Consider the following 27,842-nt stretch of genomic DNA (forward strand, 5'->3'; position numbering starts at 1 on the left):
ATAGTTTAGTATGGCTATGCTTGAGTTATATATCTCTCTACAAATACTAGCAACGTGTGAGGGTGAATTGGAAGAGCAAACTTGAGGAACAGATTGACAGTATCGCATCAAGATCAAGTACGGGTAATAGTATCTGGACTCCGTATGAATGTCCATTGCTCCATAGGTCCCTCTGGACTCCGTAAAATGATGATAGCATCCAAAACAATGGAACAATATCAGGTGAAATGCTAGACATTGTTCTATGTAGTGTGACAAATTAACAAGAAGTCCGGTATGAGGTGGGTGGAACTAATCTTGTCGATTTACCATCTAACAAGCCCAGGTCCTCGACCTATTTGTAGGGTTCTATTGCCCTTGAGGTTTTGTCAAATGTTTCTTTACGAGAAATGACATAAGATGTTTGAGCAAATGCTTGTATCATGAATTACCTGTCATTTTCACTTGCCATTTTCAAGTGAAAGTTTAAGTACTCCTATTTATAAAAAATTAGTATTTCTTTGGGTGATCTGCATATTATTCATACCCTGACCATTAGCAAGTGTTTTCTCACCTTGATATATATATAAAACAAAAACTGCTCGGATGAAGCTCTTCCTGGTTATTTTTTTTGCTGATTTCTCGCGGATATCTTTAAAATCACGTTCTGAACACATTGAGCGGCTTGGATCATCGAAATTCAATCAGGAAAGGGAGGTCCGCATTTTATTAAAATGAGGTGGTCCTTACAGGAGACGGACTATATATATATATATATATATATATATATATATATTCAGGGCTATTATTTTTTTTGTTAAAATTTAAATGATTTGAGTTCGACCAATTATTGTAGATACAAGGCTCATTCCGAGCTTATTAGTTTCACCAAGTGAAAATAAGAATTGGGGGTCTTCTTGTGCCCTGGTGCACAAAAGGAATGGGATGTTGTGAGGTCCATGCAAGGCCCATTCCGAGCTTATTTGTAGTTTCATCCGAATCATTTATTTTGTAAATCTCATGAAATTACTTGTTCATGGAATAATAAGTTTATAATTTTGGTGAACGAACAAGAAGTTTATCCAACGTACATACATGGACAAAGTACATTTTTCTCATGTGAACGATAAAATTGACGAGCCAAACAAAATAAACGATTCGAATTTAGTTAGTGGGCTTGATATAGGCCCAGTATTCCCAGCAGCCTGCTGTGAAAAATAAGCAGGTTGGTGACACAACCAGACCCGTTTTTAAGACCCGAAGGCCCCGTATACTCGGGTCGGGTGCGCTCTCAACTTCCACTTGCACAAACTCAACGCAACCAACCACCAAATTGGTCTAGAATGCTCTGACACTCGATTCCCTCCCACAGAGAGAGAGAGAGAGAGAGAGAGAGAGGATGGGAGTAGTACAATCGGTCATCCTCTTGGCACTAATGCTTCTGTTTCGTCTGAAGGCCGAAGCTTCACACTGTTCAACTCACGGTGAGTTCGCGCATTTTCTTTCTCATTCTCTGCTGATTGATTTAGTCGTTTTCTGGTACGTCTGTTCTTTCATTTTCTTGGATATCACGAACTTCATGGAAATACCATATTGGTTAATCCTAGTATGTGGCCTGAACTAACAAAGAGATCACAACAGGCCCCTTCGATGGAATTTTCTATATGATGATATATATCCGGCGATACTCCACTAGAATATGCTTAATTTTGACACATGTGAATAATTAGGGGTGATAAACAAGCTGAACGAATCGAGCACTTAGGTTGTTCAAACTTGAATGGAAAACTCAACGAGCTTCAAAACATGTTCAAGTTTAGCTTCTTTATGAGATGAGCCAATCTCAAACGAGTGTGAATCGTGCCGGACATGAGCCGATGCTCAAGCTTGAATTTTTTATACATCATAATTCATAAGTTGAACGAGTTGAGTAGCAGCTTGTTCAAGTTTTATTTGAAAGCTAACAAGCTTCAAAAAGATGTTCAAGTTTGGTTTGTGTATGAAACAACCGGGCTTGAACGAGCTTTTGACGAATGAACACGAGTTCAAACTCGAGTAGCGTGGTTCAATTATCAGCCCTACACGTGATTTCATAATTTCCATATATTGGATCGGGGGTGGTTTCTGTTCCAACTTCCAAGCGTGCACATGTTCAAGTTTACAGTGCTAAGTTCTGGTTTTTGAATTTTGGGCGCCTCTGTAGTTCATCTGTTTTAATTGCTAAGTGTAATTTTTTTGAGCACTGTTGCGTCCTATTTTCGGTGCGTTTTAGTTCTTGTATTCTTAAAAAATTGTTCCATTTTTTTTGTCAAGAGAACAAAATATGACGAGGGATGCATTGAGTTTAGTTGGTTTGGATCACCCAATCTCATTACTTTCAACTAGTTTATGCTAAAGGGAGTGAATTTTCTTTTCTATGCAGGAGTACCTTTGGTGAGGAACATTGCAGAGCTTCCACAGGATAACTATGGGAGGCCTGGTTTGTCTCACATTACTATTGCTGGTTCACTCTTGCATGGCATGAAGGAGGTACGAAAAGCACTCTCTCAAGCATAGTGGTTATTCATATTCGACGTTCCATTCAGAGTGTGAACCAGTACCAGCCCTGAGCAAAGGCAAGCAATGCATTTGCTTTGAGCCTCCAAAGTTTTATTGCAATGAGGCCCCCAAAAAATTGCAGTATTCACTAAATATAGGTCTATAGAATTATATTCAGGTCTATAGTATTATATTCATTCAAACTATGCATGTCAAAAATTGAGTATAACGAGCATAATTACTACTTTTGCCTCTAAAAATGCAAAAAGAGTGACCTTGAAGTGCTTATTAATAATATGCATAATTTTAAAATTTCATATTATTGAATATTAATAGTTTTTCTTTTTGGAATTGCCTTATCTCTTACGTAATCATTTTGCTCGTAAAATGCATAAAGGGCCCATTTTCGTATTTTTGCCTTGGGCCCCAAAAATGTCAGGGCTGGCCCTGATGCAGACAGAGTTAATACACAAACTTAAGCTGTGTAGTCTTATGGTAATTGTTTGACTTGTCCAACACAGTTACCTTTTCCTTTGTCCCTCCATATAGTCCTATACAGCCACATCCTGCTAACACCGTCAAATAGAGTGTGAAAGATGTTCTAAGAAATGAGAGCCTGTTTATATTTCTGTAAGTTTTGAGATATACTGTCCATTAAGAGTTAGATACCAGAGTATGTGAGAAATGACATAAACTTAGGGTACTTTTTAATAGGACTGCAGAATGGAATTTTTCTTGGCAGGTTGAGGTATGGCTCCAAACGTTTGCTCCAGGATCCCGCACACCTATCCACAGGCACTCTTGTGAAGAAGTTTTTGTTGTCTTAAAGGGAAGCGGTACTCTCTATCTCGCCTCGAATTCACATCTAAAATACCCTGGACAGCCACAAGAATTCCCTATTTTCACCAATAGTACATTTCAGATCCCTGTTAACGATGCTCACCAGGTAGATCTCTATTCCCTTCAGAAATAGGTGCTTTGATTCATTTATCAAGGAGTCTATAGCTATTCAGCATGGTTGATGTGATTATTTGTTTTAATTCTTTGTGCTGAATGATGTAAAATAGGTTTGTTGTTCCTCAGAGAGAGAGAGAGAGAGAAACTTTTAGCAAACTTAATCATGTCCTTTGTACCAAAAAAATTGCAGCTCTCCACGATGCTATTTTAAATGCAGGTCTCCATCTGCACTTAGTTGGAGTTATCAGTATCTATCATTCGGCGTGATTTTAACCAAAAAGTTCAATGTTGTCTTTAAAAATCCATTTGGAGGTTTTTCTATTTCTTATTGAAGTACATTGATTTGCCTTATCTTGCACTTTTAGGGCTCAGTGGAGTTGAAAAGGAGCTGTTCATTAGACAGAGAAATTAAGCAAACTTCTGAGGAAACTAAAGCTATCTAAGTACATTTACCTAATATTTCCAGAAACCGGTAGCCATTTTCAGTTATACTGGACTAGAGGGTTGTTGGATGGGGAAGAACTGAGACTGAATGAGACTCCAAGAAAAGCATGTGTCGTAGGAAATTGAGGTAGACGGTGGCAGAATACACCTAATTTTAGTTCTTGGTAGTTGTTAGTATGAAGTTGAGGTAGACGGTGGCAGAATACACCTAATTTTAGTTCTTGTTAGTTGTTAATCAAGGGTGCTCACTGCTCCGACGGTTAAGATCGGAGACATAAGGAAATAGGTTTTTTACAGGATATCAGGAGACAAACAATGGGCCTCAATCCGTGGAATAAAATGGAAACCAAAAGCCTGCATCTAAGAAAAGATAAAATCATAAAAGATGCTTTATTGGCATTGTTGCAACACTAGGGTAATCTACTTTTTTTTTTAGATGCAGGCTTTTTTGAACATGGGAAATCTACTAGTTGACTAACACCAGTATCTTTTTATGTGGATATTGCTTCTCCAAAGGTTTGCTGATTACATCTGGTACTTGTTAAACGTTTGCAACTACTATTTTCCCACAGGTATGGAATACAAATCAAGGCGAGGACTTGCAGGTTCTAGTCATCATATCGCGTCCTCCAGTCAAAGTGTAAGATATACTCTTCTTTCATCATGTTGGATGTTTCAGAAGACCTTTTTTTTTGTTTCAGACTTACCATTTGTTTAAAGTACCCTCCTCTCCTTTTTGTCTTGTTTGTTAATCACCAGACAGTGGCCAAGATGCTTATAGAATGACCAGGGCCTGTATTGCCGGGGGAGGTAGTCATAAATTTGCATGATAAACGAAATGGTCGAGGAAAAAAAGGGAACCTTTTTTGCATGTTACGTTACTTACTTGAATCACAGTGCTTTACTTTTCTGAAAGATCAACTGTCCAGCTGCGATTAAGTACATTCTCTAATTATGCTTCTCATGCAATCTTCTTACATACCTGATGCCACCGTAAGGAGGTTCTCTTGAAAACTTGAATTTGTCGTGGAGAGGATCATCTCCAACGATAATGTTTGAACGCCGTACTTTTGTATCCAATGAAAACCCAGGGAGGCTCTCTTGGGCTATAATTTCTCAACAACCATCACAGCTGTTGGAATTTTTCTTTTTGTATCCGGAATACCCAAGTTAAAATGCATCCATCATTCGATTTTGGTCAAAAAGGACGATGATAATGGCTGGCAGTTATGGTGCAACGAGTCTACTTATGATAGCAATTGATCTTTGAAGGATTTCTTCTGCATGAATACTTTATTGAGCAAAGTCTATATCGTCTGTGACAATCTATTACTGGAACTTTGTGGTGCGTCATGTTTCGCTCAAATGATCTCCCTGCTGAATTTTGCTTTTCAGATTCATATACGACGACTGGTTCGTGCCTCACGTTGCTGCCAATTTGAAGTTTCCCTACTATTGGGATGAACAATGTTTTCAAACACCCACAAAATATGAGCTTTAGCATTCAAGTCACAACCTTGCTTAGAACAATGGTTTCAAACACCCGCAAAAGGTGATCGGCATTTGATGTTTTGCGGCGATGCTATTGCATAATGCTGACATTGAACCAATTGGTAAACGTGGATGAGCTGAGCCCGTGTATGTAATGTAATGAGGATGAGATTTTTCTTGCTACCATGCCTCATTGTGGTTTTGGGTATGGCTGCCCCATTAAATTTGGACCCTTAGATTGAAAAATAGGCAAGTATCATAACCGTTAGATCAAAACTACCCAAAAAAAAGAAGGTAGATTTACTAAAACTGATATGGTTTTATGATTTTCTTGCCAAAAATCGTAGTTTACTTACTACACAAATTGATTTTATCAACCATTTGCTATGATCACACTTACTGTTTAAACCTACTAAAGGGTGTTCCACTTTCTAAAAAAAGTAACTTTTAAAAAATGAAGGTAATTTCAAGCTCAAAAATCATGTGTTTACGCAAATAATCTTTCTATCAATATGGATCTTGTTTTATAGATCTCATTGAGATATTTTAAATGGTACAAAAAACATTAAAAAGTTATTTTCTATTTTCATTATATTTAAGCTTGAAATTACCTTCTTTTTCTAAAAGTTTCTTTTTTGAGAAAGTGGACCACCCGATAGCTAGATAGTAGGTTATCACCTTTTTTATTATTTTTTATTACTAGTATTTAAGATTTTGAGAATTTATAAACTCATACCACTTTAAGCCATATCCACTCTACTTTTGTCTTTTTGTTAAGCCATTGTGTAGTGGGAAAAAAAAAAAAAGAGGGTGAAATTAAAAATCTAGTTTTAAAATCTTAACCAGTGAGTGAAAGATTATTAGAACAATTATATGAAAACTAAAAATTTATAACAAAACTTTGTCTTAATTACAATTTTATTTTCTACAGTAACTTAAAAAAAATATATCAATTTATAAGTAGTTTTGGGAAAATAAGGTATTCATTTATTGGTCCCCACGGTTCCTGAATTGCCCCACTGGCTCAGGCTATGGCCGTAAACGAACCGAGCAGATCACGAGCTCGGTTCGGTTTGGCTCGTTAAGGCTCGGCTTGTTTAGTAAACAAGCCGAGATCGAGCTCTAGTTTTCAGCTCGTTTACTAAACGAGCCGAGTGGGGCTAAGCTCGTTCGACAAAAGCTCAGCTCGTTAAAGGAGGCTCGACTCGATTAAAGAGGCTCGTTTAATAAATGACTAAGCTCCGCTCATTAAGCGCTCGGCTTGTTAAGGCTCGAGCTTGAGTTGTTAGCTCGTTTAGTAAACGAGCCTAGCTCGAACTCGCCGAAGCTCGGTTCGACTGGGCTCGTTTACACCCCTGGCTCAGGCCCATCCTATCCGATTCTAATTGTTTACGTATTGGTTGGCTAAATAACAGAAGAAAGCGAAAACAATTGTCAACCCATACAAGAAAACCCAGTCATTATCTAAGTATCCTTCTTTTAATTAAGGAAAAATGACAGTGTTTTGATAATAATACCCGCCTAGAACAAACTAAGAACCTTTGCTAATATTGAAAAATGTTTTTTGGTAGATATTAATTATCAAAATACGTCATTAGCCGTCATTTTCCCTTTAATTAATCAGCTGCAAACAAACAACACGTATACTAGGCTGATTGGGTCGATGAATAACTTGTACCATTTTCACAGATTTGCTTTACTAAACTGGGGGTGGGAGTAGGTTACACAGGGACTTTGAAAACGAGTCTTTGCTAATTTTTTGACAGGAAAAATTGACAAAAGATAGGATCAACTGACGGAATTATTGAAAGCAACAAACCATCTAGATACCCAAATTTTTTTTTTAAGTGTTAATTAAAAACTTAAAAGTTCATTAATACGGCATTCTCTCGATTAATCTATTTGACTCGTTCAATCGGACATGTGACGTGATTTTCAAAATCTCTTTTTATATTAAGTTCAGACCACTTTATTTGCACATTGACTAATTTCAGGAGAACCGGTTCAACTTTGTCCATTAAAAGTGGTACAAATCTCAGTATACACTGGCTTGCAGGCCCATCGTAAGTCTGCATTCTTAACTACTAGACCAGCCCGTTAAAAGGTTGGTTTTCAAGATATTTCTTTTGATTTCTCGAATTTAACACAGCTATTAATTAAAAGTAGGATTATTAAAATAATTTACTTAGATATTCTATAATAATAAAATAGAGCAATTTTTTTTTGAAAATGTCTAGACATATAAATGAGAGCAACATTTATATCTATCGGATTACTATTAATTAAAATAGTAGCTATGTGATTAGAAAATGAACAAAAAGGGAAAATCTAATTATTGCTTTCCTTACCAAGTATATGTCCCTTTTTTCGTAATACTCCTTTATTAACTTTTCTCTTTTATCTCTAAAAAAAAAGACAACCTAATTATTGCTTTTCTCATCAAATCTCTCTCTCCTTTTTTTTTTTTGTAACATTTTCTTCCTCTCTCTGTACAAAGAGCCATGTGATTAGAAAATGAACAAAAAGAAAAAACCTAATTATTGCTTTCCTTCCTAAAATCTCTATCTTTTTTTTCTGTAATATTTATTAATTTTTTCCCTCTATCTCTATCTTTATCAAGTTGAATTTCTCTTTGTTAAAATAATATTCTATTATAAATAGTTGCTACAAGTTAATTATTATAAAAATTTACTGTATAATAGGAGTAAATTTCAATGACAAACGCTAAGCCAATGATTGATAAATTGTAGTAGTAATATTGAGAGAGAGAGAGAGAGAGAGAGAGAGAGAGAGAGAGAGAGAGAGAGAGAATGGGAGGGAGAGAAACGGTCATCTTCTTGGCACTAACGCTTCTGTTCTGTCTGAAGGCCGCCGAAGCTTCACACTGTTCAACTCACGGTGAGTTCTCACTATCTGCTTTCATTCTCTATTGTTTGCATGATATATTAGTTTCCTTGTGCGTGTGATCACCTTTGATTTTTTTGGGAAACAACAAATTCGTTAACAAAAGGTCTACCAACACAACTTTAAAACGCAACTATGTTCGGAACCGTTTGATATTGCATCAATCGAACGGTTCCGATTCGATGGAATTTTTGATATCATATGTATCCGGTGATACTCCACTTGTATGTTCTTAATTTTGACATGTGCGATTTCGAATTTCCAATTGTTCCATGGATAGAATGGGTCGGGGTGGTTTATGTCCCAACTTCCTAGTGTGCTCTTGTTTTGTTAGAAAATATGTGTGCTTTTTGTGTTACTCTGATACTAAGAAGATGAAGTCATAAATGGACAGAACCTGAAAAACTGTATAAACAATGATCAAGGCTAGCGTTGAGTCCGTTGACACTACGTCCTTAAGACATATTCGTCCCAACTTTTGTGCATCTCTTATCTTAGAATACAATGATCGAAATCCCACCGAAGCAGCACTACGTTTGATTTTTTTCTCCCACGAAGAGAACAATATATGACGAAGGACGAATTGGAATTTAGATGGTTTGGCAGCAATGCTTGGAGTACTCCATCTGATCACTACTTTCAACTGCTTTATGGTAAAGTGAGTGAATTTCCTTTTTTTAATGCAGGACTACCTTTGGTGAAGGATATTGGCGAGCTTCCACAAGGTGACTATGGAAGCCCTGGTTTGTCTCACATTACTATTGCTGGTGCATTCTTGCATGGCATGACGGAGGTATGAAAAGCACTCTCTCAAGCGCAGTGGTTATTTATGTTTGACCTGCGCAAGCATGCATCATCCCCCATACATGGTCTTACAGCTTTTGCGGAGACCTATGTTTTTGGTAAACAGTCGCTCGGATTCATGTTTCTTATCCCGTTGAAGGATTTTTCTCTTATCTTATGAATTGTTTTACCCACAAGATCGAGTTCTATTCGCCTTGCGAACAGAATTAATAAGACACTTAAGTTGTGTAGTCTTGTAACGACTGTTTAATTGTGCAATCTCATTATCTGTAATTTTTCAGATCTACCTACCTTTAGGAGTTAGGTACAAGAGGATGTGAGAAATGACAGGAAGTTAGGGAACTTTTTTATTGGACTGCATGGTGCAATTTTTCTTGACAGGTTGAGGTATGGCTTCAAACACTTGCTCCAGGATGGCGCACGCCTATCAACAGGCACTCTTGTGAAGAAGTTTTTGTTGTCTTAAAGGGAAGCGGTACTCTCTATCTCGCCCCGAATTCACATCTGGAATACCCTGGACAGCCACTAGAATTCCCTATCTTCCCTAATAGCACATTTCATGCCCCTGTTGATGAGGCTCACCAGGTAGATCTCTCTTCCCTTCCGAAATATGCGCTTTTGTTTCATTTCTCAAGGAGGCTATAGCAATTCGGCATGGTTGGTATGATTAATTGTTCTTACTCTGTGTGCTAAATGATGTAAAGGATTTATGTTCCATTTACAAAACAACTTTTAGGACGTTAATCATGTCCTCGGTACAAAAAATGCAGCTCTCCACAACACTATTCCAAATGCAGATCTCCATCTGTACTTAATTAATGGAGTTATCAGCATGTATAGTTAGCCATGAAGTTTAAATGATAAGTTGAATGTTATCCTTCTAAGGGCGAATGATTGACTTTGGGAGTACTCCCCTTGGTCAGGGGTTCGATTCCCTACCGAGTGAGTACCCTAATGGTAAGTGAGGGGCTGTGATTGGTGTGGGTACGCTAGTTCTACCGAAATTTGGGTTGTGCAGTCGGGTCCAATTGTGGCTCGGCTGTAGGGATGTTCCTCGGGTGTGCTTTTGTAGAAGTTATTCTAATTGCTTGTTGAAGTACATGGATTGTCTTATCTATCTATCTATTTACATTACCGAATACTTCCAAAACGGAACTGTTCATTAGACAGGGTAGTTAAGCAAATTTCTGAGGGATACTCAAGCTATCTATTTACATTTACCGAATACTTCCAGAAACGGGCTGGTAGCCATTTTCTGTTTCACAGGACTAGAGGGCAGTTTGATGGAAGGTTGTGTGGAATGAAACTGAGGCAGCTGGTGGCTGAACACACCTAGTTTTAGTTCCTGTTAATGAAGTGTGCTTACTGCTCTGAGGGGCAAGACTAGAGACATGCCTGACTTTAAGCATTATTTACAAAAGCTGCCGCTTGTACCCATGTTCTCGTGAAAAAGAGCAGTAGCAGAAAAACTAAGGAAAATAAGTTCTGTACAGAATTTCAGGAGACGAACAATGGGCCTCAAACCATGGAATGAAATGGAAAAGAAAAAATTCTGCATGTATTTAGGAGAAAAGATAAAACCACAAAAGATGCTTTGTTGCAGCAGTAGGGATTCTACTAGTTGTCTAATACTTGATCTTTACATGCGGAAAGTGTTTTTCCATGGATTTACTAATTACATCTGGCACTTGTTAAGCGGTCGCAACTTCTATTTCCCAACAGGTCTGGAATACAAATGAAGATGAGGACTTGCAACTTCTAGTCATGATATCACGTCCTCCATTCAAAGTGTAAGATATAATCTTGTTTCAACTTATTGCACGTTACAGATTTACCATTTCATTTGCTATGGTTGTGTACGTTATCCTCCTCTTATCCGTTTCTTATTTGTTAATCACAAGACAGTACTAAGATGCTTGAAAAATGGCCAGGAGATCAAGTCTCTTTCTTATTAACCATTGATAAACTAGAAGGTCAAGAAAGGAAAAAAAGCTACTTTTTTTTCTTTTGCATAATACGTCACTCACTTGAATCACAGAGCTTAACCGTTGACAATGGTAGGCAATTATGGTGCAATGAATATACTGGTGATGACAATTATCAATAATTGAAGGACCCTTTCTGCATGAAGAACTTATTGCACAGAATCTTATATTGTCCGTGATAATCTATTACTGGAACTTTGTGATGCATCACGTTTCGCTTAAATAATTTCACTGCTGATTTTTACTTTTCAGATTCATATACGAAGACTGGTCCACGCCACACATTGCTGCCAATTTGATGTTTCCCATCTTTTGGGATATACACTGTTTTCAAGCACCGGCGAAAGATGAGCTTTAGGATTCAAGTCACAACGTTGCTTCCTCGATCATATACTGATCTGGGATATGGTCTTGACTTCTTCTTCTATCATGGGCTATTCCTAAATAAGGATCGTGGAGTTCCCGTCCATCATCTCCGTCGAGGCCTCGGTCTTCTTCTTGTTAAAAGTATCAAGTGTAACAGTCTTTTTCTGGTAGCTTTAGTTGGTATTTGGTCTATGTTGTTATAAGTAACGAACCAAGTTACTTCCATGCGGGATGTAGGACGATAAAGTGATGCTATTGCATTAATGCTGGCATTGGACAAATTTAGTAAACGTGCATGAGCTGAGGCTCTGCTTATATATATAAAATACGTATATAAAGAGGATGTAATCAACAACAAAATAAAAATGAGTAATTTGTTGGTGATACTCTCTCTCTCTCTCTCTCTCTCTCTCTCTCTCTCTCTCTCTCTCTCTCTCTCTCTCTCTCTCTCTCTCATGTGTGTATGTAGTTTTCCCCCGTTTTGGTTTGTTTTTTTCCCCTCTTTTGGTTAACAGAAAGTCTACGCGCACACCTTTAAAATATAACTCCAAACACAAGACATAGTTGTGTGATTGTGTCTGAAACCGTTGAAATATCTAGAGTTTTTTGTGAGAATTAGTCACATGTGTAATTCTAGAATTATCTCAAAATTTATCTTGTATGAAAATATTTTTATACTAGAGCCTTCTATGAAATAGTATAAATAAAGATAGGTTCTAGCCATTTTTGACATGATTTCTTCTCTTATTCAATTTCCTTCTCCCACACTCTCATAAATATAAGGGCGCAACCATTCATGTTAAGCAGATTTCTAATGGATTGCCACCACCACGATCTCAGTTGGGCATTTTATCAAACACTTGGCATTTTATCAAACACTTGGCATGCAGGCAAAAAGATAGACACCCAGAGACAAAAATGGTTAGGCTCTACCGAATACAAATATTTTGCCCGATTGTTGCACTCTATTCTTGTTTGTTGCTTCCCTGCTAGATGCACATGATGAAGATGAACGCTTGGTGGAGGATCTTGAGAGCTTATGCATTTCTCAATTGAATGCACACATGGATGATGAGTAAAGAGGAGCTGATTGGGGAGGGACACTTTAAGTTACTATTTAAGCTTGGTTTTAGCAAACTTGAATATGTTTTTTTATATGTAATGTGGAAGAGCATTCCTGGGCCTTGTCTCTTTTTCTGCATTGATGGTTGAATGTTCTAGTATCCGATTCTGCAAGATTTATGGTCTGGTTGAGAATTGGGCTTAATATGTAACTCTACAGTTTACCAATTTGCACTTGATTAGTGATTTCAGCCTTGTGTTGAATCCTTTGTTGAACATGCATCTTCTTCCTGTGACATTGGCGGCCGCCGTCTCAGCAGCCGTCCGACGAGATCCAAAAACAAGCCCAAGCCTCTTTTCTTGTTCCTCTGTTCTTGAGTATACTCGCATAAGATCCCGATTTCATTGTCGCAGTTGCAGAGCATCTAGCAGTTTTACAAGAAGTCAAAGCTCCGAACATGTACAAAACAAGTGAAAGATGAGGAAGATTGTGCATTATCTTTTCTCAGGAATGGAATTGTAACAGAATTTATTTACTAGCTATTTTGTGATATTAAAGTGATAGGGAAATTCACCATTTTGGCTTGTTTTTGTGATGGCATGCTAATGTGAAACCCGTACGTCATGTGTCCATTTTTATATCAAAAATCGAATGTAGTTTAACTCATTGTCTTGATGCAATTGGTGTGCATTGAAAGAGATCATTTTGCTTGTTTGGGTCTATCGTGCAATTGCTGGGTCTCATTGGGAACTCCTCCTGTCTTACCGTGTTACTTTTCAAACAGTAGCATTCTCCCTTTCATGTTTAAGGAGAAAAACCGTGGTTCTTTAACAGAGAGAGGCTCTAAATGGAAGAGAACAGTTTTTGTTGTTCAATAAGTGTACAGGGTAATTTTAGTGTATATTGATATTTTAGTCATTTAAATTTATAGGGGTAATATGGTCATTTTAGTATACATCGGTATTTTAGTCATTTTAAATTTTAGTATATATGTAATTGGACTAATGTTTGGGTCGGGTTTACTTTTAAATAAATAGATCGGATTGGGTATGGGTATGGGTAATTAGATTCATAGTTAATAGGTCTAAATAGGTCAATGACTCATTAAAAATCCAACCCACTTATAGCTTATTTAATTTGGCCCAAATCCGCGCTCATTTGCCACCCGTAGATTAAAGTAGGTATACATACGAGCTTAGAGCTGATCGTTAAAAGGAAAGAAGAAGCTATAAGCTTACGGGTATTAAAAGTTAGAAACTTCGAAGCTATTAATAGTAAAGTAGTTTGATTTTTTTAATAAAAAAATTTTAAAATCAACCTAATGAGCTGATAATAGTGAATATATGAATATGTATTAAAAGATATAAAAAAAATAATAGTCCGTTGCTTTGCACCTAATATGATTCTACTCAAACCCCATTCTGTCACTCTCGTCACATGCGCACATAGATATGTGGAAACGTATATATATTGAGCAGAGATCAACACACACACAAAAAAAGGATCAGAGATCAGAAACAAACACAACCAAAGAGTTGCCTTCTCAGTTGTTTCGCCGCCTCATCTTCGTTGGCTTTGTGCCTCTGATCCCGTGGAGTAAGAGAAAAGGATCTCGGTGAAAGACTCGTTGAGAGTGAGGTGGCTCGTTCAATGGACGGACAGTCCGATCCATTTTGGCGGACGGTTGCCATGGCACGGTGGAGATGAGGGATTTTGTTCCGATGTAGTAGTATTTGGGGGAGAGAGAGATGGAAAAGAAAAAAAAAAAAACAAGTCTTTGAATAGAGGTGACAATTTCATTCCATATTTTGTAACCCGTCCAAATCCGTCCACTTATAATTCAATCCAATCCACCCATATTAGATAATGGGTTGATAAACTCATATTTATATGAATTTAAATGAGTTAAAAATGGGTTCAATAGAGGTTAGACTTAAAAGACTCAAATTCACTTGTTTTCTTCTGCCACCGTGTCTCGCTGTCTTCTTTCTCGCTGTTCTTCTTTCATTTTTATATCAATGGTATCCAAATTGACTTGGAGTAAAATGTTTGCAATCACTGTATCTCGTTTGTCCTTCATAAATTTTTTGAAAAAGAAAAAAAAATAATTCAAAAAGCTGTCTTTTGACTCTCTTTTTTTTTTTTTGTCTTTTGCAAAAAAGAAAAGAAAAGAGTTTTGATTAATTTTTTGTTTTACTTTTTCAGTTTATCTGATCAAAACGAATCAATAAGTCACAAAGTTTGACGCAAAACTAACAAATACGAAAAAATTTTAAATGAAGACAAAAAAAAATGTTTTCTTTTTTTCGCAAGGTATGTGATTCGTGTGCGTAGGAGTTAAATGAGGAATCAATTGTTGCGATAAGCCCGACCGGCCTCTAAGATATCCTTACAATCTTTTCCAAAATTGGCTTCCTTTAATTATCTCTAGTCGGGTTACTAATGTTTTTGTCAATTCATTTTGGAAAATGATATTGGCACTCCAAAAATTGATGCAGGTACTCCAAAAAATAAAGGAAAATGGCTTTGGAGTTACACTAATTTTGGAGTGCCAGCATCAATTTTTGGAGTGCCAATATCATTTTTTTTTCAAATTTTCTCGATAATGAGAAAAATCAGAAAAGTCAAACAATAAAACAGTTATGAAAAGATGTTTAGGAAAGACAAAATCAGCGGGAAAAAATGACTTATTTCACAAGATACGACTTGAAATTACGAAAACAAAAAACACTAGATACAACCTGAAATCAAAAAAAAAAAAAAAAAACATTCTTAACTTTTCGTAACAATTCGTCGAACTAACTTATTGATATTACAGGTATTGCAAGTTTTCCTGTTCAAGGAGATCACAGCCTGAAGCTTTTACATTCTATATACAAACCAATTCCAAAGAAGAATTATATAAACGTGTGAAATATTGTTCCCAATTTCCCATTGCAATTCACTCCTCCAGTTCCTTCCGACAATCTTTGCTTCAAATTTTTGTAACTTATTGATTCGTCTCGTCGAGAGGAATCAGAAAAGTAATTTTTTTTTTATCGAAACTCATAATTTTTTTTAAAAAACAAAAGAAGTAAAAAAAGATATCACAGATAAGGAACCGTGTCGGGGATGGAAGGAAAAAAAAAAAAAAAGAAGGGAAAAGTAAAATGGGTCGGGTCGGGTGAGTTTGGATTGACCCATATTTGACCCGACCCGTTTCAACCCATTTACTATTTGACCCGCCCATATTTGACCCGTAATCCATTTCAACCCGCTCTGACCCGCCCATTTGTCACGTCTACTTTTGGACATAAAGATGGAAGACAGAGAAAAGGTTGCATACTTGCATCTACAACGGTCAAGCCAATAGACATCGTATATCTTCCATCATAGATCTAATAGTTTGGCTATGTTTAAGTGATGATACAAAAACCATAGCCCATGACAAAAACCAAATTACAAAGTCAGACAATTTCATTAAATTAAACTTAAAGACAAACTATTCAGAAAAATCACCAACGGTAGCTAGGGTCGTTCTAATCCATTTGAACCAAACACAAGAATTCTCATTTGATCGATCAGGAGCAACAACCGCAATCTAAAAAAAAATATTGTGCTTCCAACTTGAAATTTCAAGCACGAATTCAACACAATGGATTATAGCCTTGTATTTCTGTTTGAATAGTAACTGAGTTAATTGAGACCAATGATTAATTCCACCATTTGCAGGCTGCATGCACTGTAAACTGCAGGCATGTCAATCATTTTGAGTCTGGTTCAAGCACAACTAATTTAAGTTTTATATCTAACTGTAGTTGAGTTCTATTTTCACATTAAATTAATGCAGTAGAAAAGGAGCCGATGAAAGGAATTTGATGAGGTAGCCTATTTGAAGCAGCCGATGAAAGGAATTTGATTCTTCTGAGAACATCAAACATGGAGTTTTGTGGAATGCTAGTTTGCCAAGTAGTTTCGTTTATTTTTTGGAAACATTTTTTTGCCGCAAACATGGACTTCTCTCTCATTCATTTCTGAGGTTCAGATCTGCATTTGTAATAGGAGAAGAAATAGTGATTTCCTACGATGGATGGATGGGAAAAAAGTTTCCCAATTGAGAGAGAACAAATGAGTCTACTGTCTCATAAGCCTTCACACTTAGAAAGCCAAGAAATGTGAAACCACTACTGCTCATTCATTCGATTAATTATCACACTCTAGCACACAAACTAATGCAAGCATTGTGGCACAAAAAATTTCTTCTTCTTTTTTTTTTTTTTTTTCTAAGTCTTAATACACACAATATACACTACTGCTCATTCATTCGATTAATTATCACTCACTAGTTATTAAACCCATTGTTGATGCTCTTAGATTTGTTCCCTTGGGATAATTTAGCATGCGGAAGATTCGAATCTTTATATTGACATATATTATTCTTGATTTTGACATATGCGATTTCAAATTTTCCATGCTGAGATAGATTGAATGGTGGTGGTTTACATTCCAACTTCCAAGTGTCCTCATGTTTTGTTAGAAATTATCTACTTCTTGAGCTACTGTGGTACTAAAATGATGAATTTGAATTTATCTGTATACACATTCAGATAAAGCCAGCGGCAGCTAACTACTTCCAATAGGGTATAAAGGATGTTCCAAGAAATGAGTGCTTGCTTACTGCTGTAATTTTTAAGATATACCTACCATCAAGAGCTCAGGTACAAGAGGATGTGCGAAATGACATAAAATTAGGGTAAAATTTGATAGGACTGCAGAGTGCGATTTTTCTTGGCAGGTTGAGGTATGGTTCCAGGATCACGCACGCCTATCCACAGGCACTCTTGTGAAGAAGTTTTTGTTGTCTTAAAGGGGAGCTGTACTCTCTATGTTGCCTCGAATTCACATCTAAAATACCCTGTACAGCCACAAGAATTTCGTATCTTCAGGAATAGCACATTTTAATGATGCTCACCAGGTAGATCTCTCTTCCCTTCAGAATTATGTGCTTTTATTCAAATTCTCGAGGAGTCTATAGCAAATTCGACATGGTAGGTATGATTATCTGTTCTTTAGTCTTTGTGCTAAATGATGTAAAGGTTTGCCATTCCTATGACAAAACAACTTTTAGTGATGTTAATCGTGTCCGTGGTACCAAAAATGCAGCTCTCCATTCACTACGTACAACTCTATTCCAAATGGGGTCTCAATCTGTACTTAAATGGATTTATCAGTATGTACGAATAGCCATGATATTTAAAGGGTAACTATCTTATCCTTATTAATCCCTTATTGGTTTGGTTTTGTGGAGGTTCTTCTAATTCCTTATCAAAGGTACATTGTATTATCTTGCACTTTTAGGTCTTAGTGGATTTGAAAATGGACTGTTCAGTAGACAGGGTAGTTAAGCAAATTTCAGAGGGATACTCGATCGAGCTATCCATTTACATTTACCAGATACTTCCAGAAATGGGTAGCCATTTTAGTTTCACAGGACTATAGAGTGGTTTTGACGGCGAAGAATTGAATCTGAATGATATCCCAAGAAAGGCCCGTGTGGAATGAAACTAAGGCAGCCGGTGGCTGAATTTTCACCTAGTTGTAGTTCGTGTTAATAAAGGGTGCTAACTGCTATGAGGGCTACGATAAGAGACATGATCATGCCTGACTTGATGCGTTATTTACAAAAGCTGCTGCTCGTACCCATGTTTTCGTGAAAAAAGAGCAATAGCAGAAAAACTATGGAAAATAAGTTTTGTACAGAATTTCAGGAGACAAACAATGGGCCTCAATCCATGTGATGAAATTGAATTACAAAAGATGGTTTGTTGCAGCAGTTGGGCATCTACTAGTTGCCTTATACCGATCTTTACATGTGGAATTCTCCATTTGATTTGCTAATTTAACATCTGGCATTCGCAACTTCTATTACCCAACAGGTCTGGAATACTACAAATGAAGATGAGGACTTGCAATTTCTTTTTTTTTTTGACACGGGACTTGCAATTTCTAGTCATTATATCGATCACGTCGTCCAATGAACGTGTAAGATATACTCTTCTCTCATCATTTTGCATGTTTTAGATTTACCATTTCATTGTTATGGTTGTATACGGTATCCTCCTTTTATATTTTTCTTACTTGTTAGTCATTATATGTTTCGCTCAAATAATTTCACTGCTGATTTTTTACTTTTCAGATTCTTATACGACAGACTGGTTCACACCACACATTGCTGCCAATTTGATGTTTCCCATCTTTTGGGATAAACACTGTTTTCAACCACCGGCGAAAGATGAGCTTTAGCATTCAAGTTACAACCTTGCTTCCTCGATCATATACTGATCTGGGATACGGTCTTGACTTCTTCTCCTTCTATCATGCGCTATTCCTGAATATAAGGATCGTGCATGAGCTGAGGCTCTGTACATATAATATAATGAGGATGTAATGAAAAAAGATAAAGATAAAGAGAGTATGTAATCAAATTTGCTGGTGATAATCTCTCTCTCTCTCTCTCTCTCTCTCTCTCTCTCTCTCTCTCTCATGTAGTTTTCCCCTGTTTTGGTTTGTTTTTTAAGAATGAAGTTTTTCCTTTTCTTTTCTTTTTTTGGGGGTGGGGGTGGGGCTAGACTTTCTTGTTAACCAAAAGAGGGAAAAACTTCATTCTTAAAAAACAAACCAACCTTTAATACATTACTTCGGACATAATTGTGTCCGAAACCGTTTGATGCATATTAATCTACGTGCATCGAATGGTTTCAGACATAGTTGCTCCATATGTCGTCTCTCTGGATTCATAGATAACATCCAAAACAAAGGAACAATATCCGACATTTTCACTTGCCACGTATTTTCTAGTGATCTGTCAAATCATCTTATTTCAGGGTTAGAAAAACAAGAAGTCTAAAATTCGGCCAACTGTAGTAATAACGACCCTTAAAAAATTAGTAACTCGTCCCCAAGTGAATACTCCAACTTCCACTTGCACAAAAGCAACCACCGAATTGTTCTAGAACGGGTTGACATGTATGTAGAGAGAGAGAGAGAGAGAGAGAGGAAGAGAAACGGTGATCTTCTTGGCACTAACGCTTCTGTTCTGTCTGAAGGCCGCCGAAGCTTCACACTGTTCAACTCACGGTGAGTTCATCTTTGAATTCCAAAATGCCAAAAAAAGACTTTTCAGGAGGAGTCAAATTTGAAGCAAATGGTGCGGAGCCAAATTCATGTTGAATTTGACACTCTATTTGATATCAAGGTTGGGTCATGCCAAAAGTTATCATTTCTATGCCACGTAGGATTTAAAGCCATCGATGGGAGATTCCTAAAATTCTTGGTATCTGAATTTTGGGCTTCTTTTCCTGTAGTTCTTGTGTTTTGTAATTTGTAGATGTAGAGTAATTTTTCGGGTACTATTTCTGTCCCAATTCCGTGCATTTCTTGGCTTGTAGTTTCCTTTTTTCGTAATGCAGAGTGTTCCAGGTCAACTTGTGCACATGACACATCGACTAATCCCTACAGCCCCTCCCGCACCCGTTTCATATGCTTACACGTGAAGGTGAGTAGCCCCAAGAGTTACTAAGAAGGAAAATCGAACTTGAGACTTTAGGATGGATCAAATCCCAAGTCCAAGCCAAGACCACTACTAGATGGTTTGGCAGCATGCTTGGATTACTTAGGGGGTGTTTGAGAGGCTACTTTTTGGCTTTTTATTTTTAACTTTTTGGCTTTTTGGCTTTTTGGATTGTGGTCAGAATGTATTTTGATTTTTATAGAGTGTCATTTTGAAGCATGAGTAGTGTTTGGAAGATATGGAATGAAAATGAATTATGAGTTGATTTTTTACTATATTGCCCCTGGTTATTAATAATGGTGTATAATCAATTTTTAAAAAAAATTCTTTTGAAATTGTTTATTCTTTATTTACTGAAAGTGTCACACTATTTTTTAATTATATTTTTATTGTTTCAATTATTCTTTGCTCTTACTATATACTCCCTCCGTTCCACAATGACAGTCCCACTTTCTCTCTCTTGCCTCTTTTCAAATCAAAAAATTAACTACTTCCTTGCATAATTTTTCAAATTTTTTCGCACCGTATTAAAAATCTCGATTAGTACTTTAATTTGGTGTGAAAAAATTCAAAAAATTATACACGGAAGTAGTTGATTTTTTGATTTGAAAAATGACACGACTTTTCATAGTGAACTCTCAATATGAAACGGAGGGAGTATATTGCACCCCTATTCAAGCAGATTCTTAACAATTGCCACTTTGAAAAATTGAGGACCGATACAGTTCAAACTACTAAAGGCCCTTCTCAAGGCATCCTTGTTAAACACTTAATCAAGCAGAATCTAAGTGTTATACCACTTGCAAAATCAAAAGCCCCTATATGCTAAACCACTAAAAAAGCCCAATCAATCAGAGGATTCCTATTAATCTCACGTTCAACCAGATTCTAACTACCACCACTGGAAAGATCAGAAGCCAACCCAGGTGAAACTACTGAACACAACCCAGAAAACAAAGGTCAGAGGATTCCTGTTCTTCTCGTATTCTCCTGGTAATGTGAAGGGCTTTGTGGAATTATCCCAAAAATGAGAGGATAGGGATGTTTTTTTGTCATGGCTAGAGAACAAAATGAGAAAATGAAAATGTGAAAAGCTCCTCTTAGCACTTTCTGCCTTTTGTCCCAGAAACCTCAAAATGGAAAACCCATTTTTCCGAAAACCCATTTTCCCACTTTCAGCCAAACAGCTAAAACTTAAAAATGAGAAGTGAAAAATGAGAAAAGGGGCCATCCAAACACCCCCTTACTATCTAATTACTTTCAACTCCTTCAAGGTAAAGGGAGTGAATTTTCTTTTCTATGCAGGAGTACCTTTGGTGAGGAACATTGCCGAGCTTCCGCCAGATAACTATGGAAGGCCTGGTTTGTCTCACATTACTATTGTTGGTTCCCTCTTGCATGGCATGAAGGAGGTATGGAAAGCACTCTCTCAAGCGCACTTGTTACATATGTTCGACATTCTATTCGCCGTACGGAGAAATTCAATACAAGAACTTGAGCTGTGTATTCTTGTAATGACTGCTTCATTGTGCAAGACCATTCCCTTTTTCTCTATCCGTTCATAACATTCTGAAAAAGCCACATGCCGCTAACACCTTCAAATAGTGTATAAAGGATGTTCTATGAAATGAGTGCTTGCTAATACCTGTAGTTTTTAAGATATAACTACCATTAAGAGTTAGGTACTTGGCAGGTTGAGGTATGGTCGAAACATTTGCTCGAGGATCACACACGCCTATCCATAGGCACTCTTGTGAAGAAGTTTTTGTTGTCTTAAAGGGGAGTGGTACTCTCTATCTCGCCTCGAATTCACATATAAAATACCCTGGACAACCACAAGAATTCAGTATCTTCGCGAATAGCACATTTCATATCCCTGTTAATGATGCTCACCAAGTAGATCTCTCTTCCCTTCAGAACTATGTGCTTTTTCAATTCTCCAGAAGTTTGTAGCAATTCGGCATGGTTTGTATGATTATTTGTTCTTAGTCTTTGTGCTAAATAATGTAAGGGTTTGTTGTTCCCATGACAGAACAACTTTTAGTGTTGTTAAATCATGTCCTTGGTACAAAAAATGCAGCTCTCTACAACACTATTCCAAATGGGGTCTCCATCTGTACTTAAATGGATTTACAAATATGCATAGTTAGCCACAATGTTTAAAGGAGTGGTGTCCTTTTGTGGAGGTTCTTCTAATTCCTCATCGAAGTAACATCGTCTTATCTTGCACTTTTAGACCTTAGTGGAGCTGAAAAGTAACTGTTCATTAACCAGGGTAGTTGAGCAAATTTCAGACAGATACTCAAGCTATCTATTTACATTTACCAAATACTTTCAGAAACCAGAAACGGGTAGCCATTTTCAGTTTCACAGGACTAGAGGACGGTTAGATGGGGAAGAATCAAATCTGAATTATATCCCAAGAAGGCTTGTGTGGAATAAAACTGAGGCAGCCAGTGGCTGAATACACCTAGCTAACTGCTCTGAGGGCTAATATTAGAGACATGCCTAACTTTAAGCATTATTTACAAAAGCTGCTGCTCTTACTCATGTTCTTGTGAAAAAGAGCAACAGCAGAAAAACTAAGGAGAAGAAGTTTTGCACGGAATTTCAGGAGACTAACAATGGGCCTCAATCCATGGAATGAAATTGAAAAGAAAAAAGCGTGGATGTATGAAGGAGAAAAGATAAAACAACAAAAGATGCTTTGTTGCAGCAGTAGGGAATCTACTAGTTGCCTAATACCAGTCTTTGCATATGGAAAGTGTTTCTCCAAGGATTTGCTAATTACATCTGGTACTTGTTAAGCGTTTGCAACTACTATTTCCACCAGGTCTGGAATACAAATGAAGATGAGGACTTGCAATTTCTAGTCATTATATCACGTCCTCCAATGAAAGTGTAAGATATACTCTTCTTGCATCATTTTGCATGTTTCAGATTTACCACATTTCATTGTCATGGTTGCATACAGTATCCTCCGTTTATATTTTTCTTATTTGTTAATCACAAGGCGGTGTACTAAGATGCTGGTAAAACGGCCAGGAGATCAAGTCATTAGAATAATTAACCATTGACAAACTAGAGGGTCAAGGGTGAAAAGAAATGAACTTTTTTACATGTTATGTTACTCACTTCAATCACAGAGCTTAACTTCGCCACAAGATAAACTGTCCAGCTGCGAAGAACTACATTCTCTAATTATGCTTCTCATGCAATCTTCTTAGATGCCGCCATAAGGTGGTTCTCTTGAAAACTTCAACTTGTGGTGGAGGGGATCATCTCCAACATTACTGCTCGCTCACTGTACGTTCATATCCAATGAAGCCTAGGGTGGCTTTGTTATGCTATGATATCTCCACATCCATCACAATTGTAGCTTTTTTTCTTTGCCGATCAAAAAAAAGGAAAGAAAGACCAAAGTTACAATCCTTCAATCATCTGATGTTGGTCCAAAGGAAAATGACAATGGTAGTCAATGAGTCTACTGATGAGGACAATCGATCATTGAAGGACTCTTTCTGCATGAAGAACTTGTTAGAACAATATCTTATAATGTCTGTGACAATCTATTACTGGAACTTTCTGATGTATCGTGTTTCGCACAAGTAATCACTGCTGATTTTTGCTTTTCAGATTCATATACGACGACTGGTTCATGCCTCATATTGCTGCCAATTTGAAGTTTCCCATCTATTGGGATGAACAATGTTTTCAAACACCAGCGAAAGATGAGCTTTAGAATTCAAGTCCCAACCTTGCTTCCTTGATGATATATTGACCTGGGAAACGGTTTTAGAATGGGGTTTTGTTTTGTTTTGTTTTGTCCTGCCATATGTTCTAGAATTCAAGTCACAATCTTGCTTCCTTGATGGTATACTGATCTGGGATACGGTTTTGAATGTCTTTGTCTTGCTATACGGTTTTGAATGGTTTTGTTTTCTTCTCAACTTTTCTGGTAGCTTTAGTCGGTATTTGGTCTATACTTTTTCGCCCATAAACACACATGGTTACTTCCGTGTGGGATGGAGGAAGATAAGGGGAGGCTATTGCACAATGCCGACATTGAACAAATTTGGCAAACGTGCACGAGCTGAGGCTATTTGAATAAATGCGCATGAGCTGAGGCTGGAAAGATTGAGTGGCCAAGCCAAGGCAGGGCTGAAGGAGCATTCCTGGGTAGTTTTCTAAACAGGGCTGCCATAACTGGCTCATTTTATTTCTGGAAAGCAGGGGACTACGAGATCAATGCAGTAGTTATCTGTTTGGGTCATGTTCAGAGAAACAGAGCCATAGACTTCATGGAAAACAAAAAGTTCCATGGAATTGGTGCCTATGAATCGTAAAATCACACAACAGGTTTCGATAAGAGCTTATATATTGCTTAGCAAAAAAAAAAAGAGAGCTTATATCCAATTGCCTATGAATCGTAAAATCACACAACAGGTTTCGATAAAAGCTTATATCCAATTGGCTTCATTAGTGTTCTGCAATCTGTATAGTAGGGCAAAAACCTTGCCTACACATAACTATAATGGTCTCACATTGGCCGACGACGGACAAACAACAATACTCAGTACTCATGGTGGCTATCCTACTCCAACAACAAAATCCTGATAGTCCCACTACCCCTAAGTTGCCTAACAAACAATAAACAAAATAGACTTGAGAGACAAGAATCACCCTTTCTTTTTCTTCAAGCTCCGCCTTTCAGCCTCTCCCTCGGCAACCAGAACACAGAATTCTGCCCCAAGCATCTCATGTATATCTAGATTTAAAGAGCTGCTCAAATTAACCATCTCCATGATCACTTCTACATTAATACTAAAGCCTAAAGTAGACAAGACACGAACAGCATTTGCAGTCCTGCATATATTTTGCCTAGTCTCCAACGGCGTGTAAGTTCGTTCTTCTTGTTCGAGACTCGTTGGATACATACTGGTTGTGGCATACTGTTGCTCAGATTTAGTAGCTTGATCCTCTACTATCATATCATCTCTAGCTTCAACATGTTCCCCAACCCAGATGAATCCATTGCAGCCAAGTATCAGGTCAATACCGTATTGTTCTATGTGGTGGAAATGTTGTTTCCGCCTCTTGACTAGATAAGGAGAGACTGTAAGTAATTGTCCTCTTTCAAGCTGTAAGAATGGAATGCATCAAAACACCCGTCTACAACAGGAATTAGAAATTATAGTAATGATGGTGGTAGAAATGCAAGTCTGTACTCTGGACATCAAATTGACAGGATGCCCCCCATAAAATATCATCTGTCTAGTGCCTTTTTCTTTGGTCTAACCAAAGCAAGGTTATATGAAGATGAATTAACATTTGGCATTCTTCCAGAGAAGTTTCAAGGGAAAAAAAATACTAACTCCAAAATATAATGTGATACTGATGATAGCTTGGTGCTGTTCACAGTTGATCACCCACATACCACATGACAGCCTCTTCAGATTGTCAGTATAGATAATTAATTTTATTTATAGGTATATCTTCAGATTTTACCCTTGTTCATCCTTAAAACATAACTTCGTAAATGGAAAGTGGAAACTACACAGGTGAATTTGAGTTACCATGCCATGGACACAGACCAAAAGTTGGTTAAATGCTGAAGATGTGAAAGGCAGAGAAGATTGTCACATAAATACTCATTTCAAGACATACCTTTCCATACTTCTGGCTTCTTGCTTGCAGGTGCAAGCTTCCATCATGCTGGAAACCACGAACTTCGGCCTGATAGAGGAAATGCCACAGATTACGTATTTTCAGTATATTCTCTTCAGAATTAACTACAAACAACTCCAGAATCAATGCCAGAACATATTAGTGCAGCACATGATGTCATATGATGGTCAATGCCCCCGTGCAATTTGAAGAGCAACCTTGCTTCTTGTGAGGAAAGAAAGAACTTACTCAATATAGAGCCAAACAGATTGGCTGCAACCATTTCATTTTCTCAAGGAATTCAGAGATTGAGTGAACTTACACAAACAACATCGTTCTCTTCAAAAATGCTGCGCATGTTGAGCTCATCAACTGCTGTTCGCCGCCTCTAGCAATTGTAAGAATGAATACCGAGTAAGCACTGTAAGTCACTCAAAGAAAGAAGCTATATATTCATCCCATTGTTTTTGTGGAGGGAGCTAATCAAAGAAGAAAGCCCGCTCCGATGGCAATTTTTTTCTTGATTGAAGAAAAAGTCATGTGGCTTTAAAAGCATCAGACTAGCATGTATTAGTAGGGTTATTTGGATATGGGACTGATGCTTAAGTGAAGCAACACGCTAGGGTAAGGGACATGGGTTTTAACTTTTACATACCTTCACACAGCTTACACAAGAATCTATAAAAACATGATGACACAGTTTTGGCGAACATATTTCTTAATGGGAACCCACCCTAGCAAGAGACGAACGAAAAAGCAAGATACATAGCACTAGCGTAACTACTATTTAAAGGGATACATATGTGTTTATGTATTCACCAAAAAGTTGTTTCCAACAATCTAAAATGAGTAGCGGTGGTTGTAGAAATTAAGTAATGTCGTGCAAACAGAAGAAAACAACGTAACACAAATGGTGCAGAAACAGAAACACCTGAAAAGGAGCAAAAATAATCTTCTCTTAAGTGCCATAGAATCATTAATGCAGCATCAGGAAATCTAAATACCTGAATGCCATCAGGTAAGTTCATTGAAGAAAGCATTAGAACTGCATCTTGGCTAAAATTTATCTCCAATCTCCATCGCTTTGGAGCAACCTAAACATCAAAAGAAACCCAATCAACCTACTGACTAAACAGATTGACTAAGATGGAATGAAAAACTTAATCTATCTGCTTTTAGCAGCTCACAACGGATAATCTAAGGCACCGGTAATGTGAATCCACGACAATTTGTTTATCCCAACAGGTTTGAGATTTATATACATGTCAATTTGATGATTTATTTTTTCACAAATCAATTCCACCCAAATCAAACTTCAAGAGAAAGTTGGTCTTTCAGGTTTTCTACCTCAATAACACGTCCTACGATGATGTCCCCGATCTCGGGCTTGTACCTAAAACCAATTGTATTCCGGCATCAAGTTTCGCAATCATCATCTCATTACTAAAGCCAAATCACGAAAACAAGGCGTTTAAGATCCAAATACCTGGCCCTCAAAGTGCGAACGTAGACGAGCTTGTTAACACGTTCAACCACCCCACAGAGTGTCGCAACCACTTCGCCGTCAAGTTCTGAGGTTCCGTGTCCCCTTCATCCAACCCAATCAAAGACGACAATAAGTGTATTATTTAAACATAGAAAAACAAAAAATAAGAAAAAATAAGAAAGCAAAGCAATCCAATCGAATCGAATAACATTTCGAAATCTATAAATCAATTCACAAGTTCAAATAATGCATTGAGAGAGATAGAGAGAGAGTACTTGAGGACGCCGTCTTCGTAGTTGACGGGGATAGTATCGGCGACGGTGACGGAGGCATTAGGGTTGGACTTGGAGGAGAAAGACTCGAGCTTTTCCAGAGCTCTCTGAAGTCTTATCTTCTGCGTTTGATTCAACGATACCTGTAACCCCCTCATCTCTCTCTCTCTCTCTCTCTCTCTCTCTCTCCGTTCGACACACTGGGAAAACCCTAAACCCTAACGAAGGTATATCCGAAACCCGTTTCTTTCAGTGCCCCGTGAGAAAAGAAACAACTAAACTGGGCGCGAACCCGGATCCAGAACCAAATAACCGGAATAGGGATGCTGCCAATAGA

General features: G+C 37.5%; 3 protein-coding genes and 1 pseudogene across 3 annotated transcripts; 3 read left to right on the forward strand and 1 right to left on the reverse strand.

The window, feature by feature from the left end:
• The first annotated feature begins 1,277 nt into the window (after positions 1 to 1,277).
• Positions 1,278 to 5,592, forward strand: LOC131313595 (auxin-binding protein T85-like). The gene is made up of 5 exons (XM_058341979.1): positions 1,278 to 1,463; positions 2,402 to 2,508; positions 3,260 to 3,463; positions 4,491 to 4,558; positions 5,314 to 5,592. Exons 1-5 carry the CDS (start codon positions 1,379 to 1,381, stop codon positions 5,417 to 5,419), a joined length of 570 nt encoding a protein of 189 aa, XP_058197962.1. The 5' UTR covers positions 1,278 to 1,378; the 3' UTR covers positions 5,420 to 5,592.
• A 2,454-nt stretch (positions 5,593 to 8,046) lies between these two features.
• On the forward strand, positions 8,047 to 11,854 carry LOC131313594 (auxin-binding protein T92-like). Its single transcript, XM_058341978.1, has 5 exons — positions 8,047 to 8,307; positions 9,000 to 9,106; positions 9,499 to 9,702; positions 10,840 to 10,907; positions 11,355 to 11,854. The coding sequence occupies exons 1-5, from the start codon at positions 8,220 to 8,222 to the stop codon at positions 11,458 to 11,460; spliced, it is 573 nt and encodes a 190-aa protein (XP_058197961.1). The 5' UTR covers positions 8,047 to 8,219; the 3' UTR covers positions 11,461 to 11,854.
• Positions 11,855 to 17,555: 5,701 nt separating this feature from the next.
• Positions 17,556 to 24,253, forward strand: LOC131313167 (auxin-binding protein T85-like; annotated as a pseudogene).
• Positions 24,254 to 24,527: 274 nt separating this feature from the next.
• LOC131313593 (exosome complex component RRP4 homolog) lies at positions 24,528 to 27,782 on the reverse strand. The gene is made up of 7 exons (XM_058341977.1): positions 27,509 to 27,782; positions 27,234 to 27,335; positions 27,095 to 27,140; positions 26,752 to 26,841; positions 26,070 to 26,135; positions 25,748 to 25,816; positions 24,528 to 25,221 (listed from the first exon to the last, which is right to left on the reverse strand). Exons 1-7 carry the CDS (start codon positions 27,661 to 27,663, stop codon positions 24,760 to 24,762), a joined length of 990 nt encoding a protein of 329 aa, XP_058197960.1. The 5' UTR covers positions 27,664 to 27,782; the 3' UTR covers positions 24,528 to 24,759.
• Positions 27,783 to 27,842: the final 60 nt, after the last annotated feature.

The sequence above is a fragment of the Rhododendron vialii genome, chromosome 13a (assembly GCF_030253575.1).
Source record: "Rhododendron vialii isolate Sample 1 chromosome 13a, ASM3025357v1".
NCBI classification, from domain to species: Eukaryota; Viridiplantae; Streptophyta; class Magnoliopsida; order Ericales; family Ericaceae; genus Rhododendron; species Rhododendron vialii.

Excerpts from the sequence above, each read along its gene's own strand:
- LOC131313595 (XM_058341979.1), top strand. The coding sequence starts at position 1,379 with ATGGGAGTAGTACAATCGGTCATCCTCTTGGCACTAATGCTTCTGTTT. Across the intron at positions 3,464-4,490 it reads CTGTTAACGATGCTCACCAG|GTATGGAATACAAATCAAGG; the intron begins GTAGATCTCTAT and ends ATTTTCCCACAG. Across the intron at positions 4,559-5,313 it reads TCGCGTCCTCCAGTCAAAGT|ATTCATATACGACGACTGGT; the intron begins GTAAGATATACT and ends TTTGCTTTTCAG.
- LOC131313593 (XM_058341977.1), bottom strand. The coding sequence starts at position 27,663 with ATGAGGGGGTTACAGGTATCGTTGAATCAAACGCAGAAGATAAGACTT. Across the intron at positions 26,136-26,751 it reads ACTTACCTGATGGCATTCAG|AGGCGGCGAACAGCAGTTGA; the intron begins GTATTTAGATTT and ends TACAATTGCTAG. Across the intron at positions 25,817-26,069 it reads AAGAGAACGATGTTGTTTGT|GCCGAAGTTCGTGGTTTCCA; the intron begins GTAAGTTCACTC and ends TTCCTCTATCAG.
- LOC131313594 (XM_058341978.1), top strand. The coding sequence starts at position 8,220 with ATGGGAGGGAGAGAAACGGTCATCTTCTTGGCACTAACGCTTCTGTTC. Across the intron at positions 9,107-9,498 it reads TCTTGCATGGCATGACGGAG|GTTGAGGTATGGCTTCAAAC; the intron begins GTATGAAAAGCA and ends TTTTCTTGACAG. Across the intron at positions 10,908-11,354 it reads TCACGTCCTCCATTCAAAGT|ATTCATATACGAAGACTGGT; the intron begins GTAAGATATAAT and ends TTTACTTTTCAG.